We start from the raw sequence: 6,667 nt of genomic DNA on the forward strand, positions 1-6,667 counted from the left end.
CTTTGAGCAACCTGGTCTAGAGGGAGGTGTCCCTGCCTATAGCATGGGAGTTGGAACTAGATGATCTTAAAGGTCAATCCAACCCAAACCATTCTATTTTCTGATTCTGTGAATCAGTATTAACTGCTGCGCCAGACATCTGCTCAGGGCTTAACATTTGTAAAACTGCAATGCTCATAAAGAATTTTCATGGAGTCCTTATTCATGAACTAATATATCTAAAGGAACTAGTAATATATCCAAAGAATTTCTTAGAACTTACTTTGTTTACAACAAGATACTGAGAAATGTAGGCTTCGTACGTTTTACCTTTTTCTCAGAAATATGTTACATTTCAGAAAACTAATAGTTTTTTTACACTATTTTATAGACTACATCAATATACACTTGTCAGGCATCAATTTAAATAACTCATCTGAGTGAACTTTTTGTTTCTGTACTGAAATATGAAATTGTCTTTTGATAAAATCATATCTTGATACATCACTTATTTCTCTGAGGATGAAATTAGAAGTAACAGTGGACATTTAAAATGAAATATTTCACTACTGTATAATCAGTGCTGCCTGTAAACATTTCTACAGAGCTTTGATTTTAAAATATATGTAATTTTACAGATAAATTAATTACCTCAGAAGTTTAAACGTATTTAACATTTCACCATAGACTTTCAACACCTTTTTGTTTTCAATCAGAGACTGACTTTATATTATGTATGTAAAAATTTATTGGAAAAGGAAGCCTGAAATCTATTTCCCTGGTGTTATGGGCTAGCATCCATATGGACAGCATCACAGCTTCACTGATCCTGCTTTTAGATAAAGGATTTTTTCAGTATCTTGATAATATCATTAAATATTCACATTTTTTCATAAGTTTTAAAATAATTCTGCATAATTAAACATTCTCTTGAAATCTTTATTGACATATTAATAATAATTAGAGTAGATGATTCCTATGTTAAATTTTCAGTAGTAATTTTATAATTGCCATCTTAAGGATGCTTAACAGTGCCAAACAATTCACTTAATATGACTAGGTAGTGTCTGAACATCTGTAATACCTTGAAATTTTGTCTTCGTCAATAATAACAATCTGAGCGAACAGGATACTGTTGATTGAAAGTACTCCATAGGGTTTATCATTCGGTTGGATGGTGACATGAACAGTAGATGGATTAACCAAAACAGCATCACCCTGTAAAGTGTCCTTGAGAAGAACAATCTGAAAGGTCTCAGCGATTTCTGGTATGGCATCATCAAGAATCTTGAATTTTATATATGTTTCATGAACTAGGGGTGGGAAAACAATAGTTGTATTTGGCTGTAGATCTAAGAAATCTAAATTAAGCTGTGCATGTGATGTTGAATTCCCAGTTATGATGGTGTAAGTGACAGATACTTCACAATCATCAGGTCCAATTAATTTTCCGCTGTCATCTTTACCACGAACCACTTGAATTCTTAGTACATCAGCTTCCTCAGGTACCATGTAAGTGCTCTGAATGAATCGCACAGGGCTGTCGTTTTTCCTAACAATAATCTGAATGGAGTTTTTTGTAGTGTTGATTTCAGCTCCTCCTTCCACACTCCTCAGATAAACAACAAACAATTCATCATTTTCAGGTATCTAGGAAAATAATATTAGAAACAGAGTGTAAGTCATATTTCAAGTATATGCAGAACTCTTACTGAGAAATGTGTTTCATATATTTTGCAGAAAGGGTAAATAACACAAACATGAGAACTCTCCATATTAAAGTGAACAGGCAAAAAATAGTTCTTGCAACTTTGGCTGAAGATCCCTTCTCAAAACAGAGTGTTTCTATTTTCTAAAATAGAATTCTTATGTTCTCTGTATGAAAAAGTGTGGAAAACCAAATAAAAACAAAAAAACTAAGGAAGAATCAAATTTGGATCAGAGATCCAAACTCAACTTTTTGGAAGCCAGGCACTCTTCTTAGGCACAAATGTTCCTCCCAGTTATTTAGACTGACATCTTGATTTGCTGATGTTAACATTTATTTACCTTTATGCATGCCTGAAAGAATATAGGAACAACATATGGATACAACCTACTTTGGTCTATTTATTTTTTCTCCTCTATTTTCAGAACACACAGACATCCTCAGGGTGAGTTTCAATCACAAATCTAGGGACGTGCTTTCTGATGCTAGGCTATTCAGTAGACTTTAGTTAAAACTAAACTGTACTTTTAATCTATCATCTTTTAGAAATTTCATTTATTTTATGACAACTGATGCAGCAGGTGTTAAAGCATGATCTATAAACCTTAACATAATTTTTCAATTGGTCAGTCTGAAAGTAGAAAGATGGCAATTACTATCTGTATTCACACTTTTCAGAAAATTGCCTGTTTGTTTCAGGAATCTCATCTGTTTTCAGAATTTTTTCAAGTATGCTTCTTCTCTGAAACATATCTACATAAAACTCTTTAATTCATCTTCTTTTAAGCTTTTCCTCAATGTATTACTTTTTCTTTAGTGAAAGACATACCATTTCTTCTCTTCATGCATATAAGAGTGAATCAAGTTTAATAAAGAATAAAATGGATTCATATGCATTGTTAATAGAAAACAGAGGTGCACAGACTTCAGTGAGGGTATAATAAAAAAATGCACCTTGTAAGTAATACCATGATTATCTTTGTTTTGCCTAAAAAATTAATGGAGACAAAAAAAAAAGAAAATTAAAAAACAATACTAAATTTAACCTGAGTTTGAGTTTGCAAGGCAGAAAATAATTAGGGAAGGCCAGAGTACATTTAAAAAAAAGATATTCACATTTTTTCATAAATATTAAAATAATTCTGCATAATAAAACATTCTCTTGAAATCTTTATAGACATTAATAATAATTAGAGTAGGTGATTCCTATATTAAATTTTCAGTAGTAATTTTATAATTGCCATCTTAAGGATGCTTAACAGTGCCAAACAAATCACTTAATATGAGTAGGTTTCTATGTTTGCTGCAGTAGCACCTTATGATCAGAGTGGCCAGGATACGCTCAGAAAATATTCACCAATGAGAATTACAAGAGGAACATCAGAAAGAATGAAAATAAAGACTCCATGAAGTGAAAATATCCATTCATTAAACTTATTTAAGCAAAGCAGTTTTATAGTTTGTTACCCAACTGTCTTTAGAAGAGCTGCTAACCTGCTCTTACCTGATCATCAAGCACAGTTAAATTATAAATCAGTACAGATTTTCCAGGAGCAAACGTAATGTTACCCTTGGCTGGACTAAAGTCTTCTTCGGCTGGGTTTGGACCATCTTTTATCTGCAAAAAATTAATTTTTCTCATCAGAAGTATAAAAACAGGAAGACAAATCTGGCAGAAATACGATAGCCAGTATACAGTATGGCATGTTTAGTCATCTCGTAGTTACGAGTATTCATGTTCAGTTGTGAAGACCTACTCTTTTTTGGAGAATGGAGTCAAAGCAACCAATCTGAAGAAATTACATATTGATGGAAGAGGAGGAATAAAACTACTTCCGTATAGTGGACTTCCTATGAGGACTGGTATATTCTGATGCATAATTGATTCTCTGACATTATCAGAATATTATACATTAAAATTCCATTTAAATCAGAGTAGTGTTTTATGTTAAATTCTAAAACAAATAAATTATTGGTTCTGCATTCTCTCTATCGTGACCTGTTAAAGATAAATCTAGAAGTGAAACCTGGATGACAAGGAAGTCAATTAAAAGCAATGTGAGATGTTTCTGTTTTAGAAAATCTTCAAAATTATTTTTTATTAGACCCAATTAATTGTCCTGATACTAAAATTTATTGAACCTTAGAACAAACAGATCTACAATAAATTACACAGTTCATAATGACTATTACTTTAACTATTAATGCTAAATTCACTATGAAACAACAAAGTTTTTCAGATTTTGGCAGGTCTAGATTAAACCCATGATGTCCCAGGGACAGGAAACATACAGAAATACCCATTTGAAAAAATTTATGCATAATTTTAAGGTATGTAATATAATCTGAGGTAGATGAGTAGATGACAGCAATAAAAGCAATAACTTTATCATATTCAAATAAAGTAGGTAAATAACAGCATAAATATTCAACAGATATAAATACAGATGAAGATACAGAGGATTATAGATAGAATTTCACTAACTCCCGATTTCTCATACCTACATGTTCAAATTTGGGCTAACTTTTAAAGAGTCACTCTGATGTCTAGCTGTAAAATATATAGACGTATATAAAGACACTTATTACACACAATATGCTTTGTTTAATATAAACAAATACTGCATCAAGTGCCTTCCTAAATGACAGGGAATACTCAGTTTTCTGTAGTTCCTCTTAAAATTTATTCAAATTAAACACTCAGATAATGACGTTATTTTCCATGGCAGGTAGTATGAATCCATTTCATGAAATACATCTAGCAATTGTAGATGTAGGCATTTTGCTCCTCTTTTCCTTTTACAAATGCTTTGATAAATTATGATTACAGCCTACTAGTTTCATCCAGCAGAAAGGTACGAAGTATTTTAAATAAACTCACCTCAAAAGTTACAACGACTGTCCCATATGTTCCCCTCTCTCTAATTAGAGTAAGAGGCACAAATTCATTTCTGCCCTGGGGCTCATTCACAGTGATTAAGGCAGACTAATGAGGAAGAGAAGGGACAGACAGTCAGACACAGATCAAACATCTCAGCAGAATGAAGAAACTGTTGCCATAGAAATACCAAACTCCCACAGACAAGTTAATCCAATCTACAAACCAGTCCACTGATGGCAGACATTTCCTAGCAACCAATTCGTTCAGCTAATAAAAATCCTGAGAGATTTCAAATAAAAATGTATCGTGTTATGCAAGTAGGGTTCTTTTATGTCATTTTTTTCTGTAAAAGAACATAGTCAATAGACACGAAGCACTGGCATTATATCACTGATATTTTTTGGAGTTTGTAAGCTATTACAAATAGATTTTCACCATTATAGGGTAATTTATTAGTAATGTAGCTATAAATTGACTATCTATTACAGGACAATCATTTAGGTAATTGGTTGCTTTTTCAGATGATTGTATGTGACAGATGTTAAAGATTTCCACTAATTCAGTGAAAAACTTGGCAAGCCAGGTTTTGTAACTCTAAAATTTTCACGTCCGTGTGTATATTTTTTTTTTTTAAGAGAAATCCTATAAAAAGGTTATGTTGTGAGAATGCTAGCAATAAAGCATAGATACTTTTTTATACAAACGTGAGGATCTTAGATTATTTTTGTACACCCAAAAGCACAAGGTAGCATTAATATTGTATATATGCATAAATTGCAAACACATGTATGGATTGCTTCTAAGCATGTTTTCAAAGATATCTCAGAAACCATTTTCAAGGGATTCCACTGAATAATAGCCAGCATCTTTGAAAACTGTCCCTTTCTGCTTTCTAAAATTTTTACATACACCATAAAAAAAGCCATACCATATTAAAGGAAATTATTCCAAAGGCATTGTCATTAGATAAGATTGTTACAGTGACAGTCTTGGGTGAGCCAAGCTTTATCTTTGCAGATTGTTTCTGAAATTAACAAAATAAAAAAGATATTAAATATGAAAAATACAAGAAAAACACATTTAGATGTTACTGTAAATATTACTCTATAGAAACTTTTTTTTTTTTTAAATGTGTATTACAGTGAATATTACTTAAATTAATAGAAAGCACCAAAATAGAATATATTTAATGATGATGAACTATCTGGTTACATGCTCTTTGTGGACAAAACTTGTAAATAACTACTTATAGTTTGGCAATCTAGTAATGACAACAAAGATACAGAGAAATATTCTTGAAGCATGCAATACTGCCAGGAACTCACAAGTTGTTCTCTTTTCCTAACTTATGTATAAAACCAAGACTTTGAAGTTATTTCATGAACTGAGATATCAACTAAAGAAACAGATTTTTTACCGTGGTTTAAAACTAAGCTACTGCTTCTACACATCAAAAGAAGTAAAACCATGGAATTTACTGCCAACATTTCCTGAGGAATAAGAAAAGCATGAAATTCTTCTATAATGAACTATCTTCAAATTCAGTCATGGTCTGTTACTTTAAAAAATTTGAATAGGAATCACTCCTTAGTAGGGTGACTTCTGTAAGGTAGAACAATATGCAGAGATTTATCACGGTTTTTTTTTGTTGTTGTTTTGTTTTTTTTATAAAGTGTTTCGTCCTTTTCAGGGGAGTCTCATCTATTACTCTGGACCAGAAATCACGGTGTTTCTTTTGCTACTTCCATTGTCTCTTTTAGGTACAGTGGATACAATGAAACAGTGAAGAATGACTCTCTTCACAGTCTAACTCTTCGGCACCCTAGTGCAACCCCTTCACATATCCACAACTGAATGTAATGTCTGCTTAAGTTTCAGTCTGTCCATACTGCACAGCAACAACATATAGAGACACTCAAAGGAATGGAGAAACCTTCTAAAGGAGCAATAAGAACCATCCTGATTTTTCTCCAAATTTTAGTTCATACCTGCTTAACAGTTAGATTCACAAGGAGTGCGACTACACAGAATTCTATGGAACACCATTTGTTTATGTCAGATTACCCAGATTACTCAGATGGATGAAAGATAAACTGAAA

The 6,667-nt window shown here is 32.2% G+C and overlaps 1 protein-coding gene across 4 annotated transcripts in view; it reads right to left on the reverse strand.

The window, feature by feature from the left end:
- Nucleotides 1-6,667, reverse strand: part of LOC100548833 (adhesion G-protein coupled receptor V1-like) — an 18,556-nt gene that overhangs the window by 6,052 nt on the left and 5,837 nt on the right. For 3 of the 4 annotated variants that reach the window (XM_019610617.1, XM_019610616.1, XM_010726063.2), the window contains 4 exons: nucleotides 5,497-5,592; nucleotides 4,569-4,673; nucleotides 3,192-3,305; nucleotides 1,064-1,629 (listed from right to left, as the gene is read on the reverse strand). In XM_019610617.1, the coding sequence (XP_019466162.1) occupies nucleotides 1,064-1,629; nucleotides 3,192-3,305; nucleotides 4,569-4,673; nucleotides 5,497-5,592 (881 nt within the window). Of the gene's footprint in view, nucleotides 1-1,063; nucleotides 1,630-3,191; nucleotides 3,306-4,568; nucleotides 4,674-5,496; nucleotides 5,593-6,556; nucleotides 6,662-6,667 lie in introns of all 4 variants that reach the window. The other variant, XM_019610618.1, reaches the window with a different exon arrangement.

The sequence above is a fragment of the Meleagris gallopavo genome, chromosome Z, assembly GCF_000146605.3.
Source record: "Meleagris gallopavo isolate NT-WF06-2002-E0010 breed Aviagen turkey brand Nicholas breeding stock chromosome Z, Turkey_5.1, whole genome shotgun sequence".
Classification (NCBI taxonomy): domain Eukaryota; kingdom Metazoa; phylum Chordata; class Aves; order Galliformes; family Phasianidae; genus Meleagris; species Meleagris gallopavo.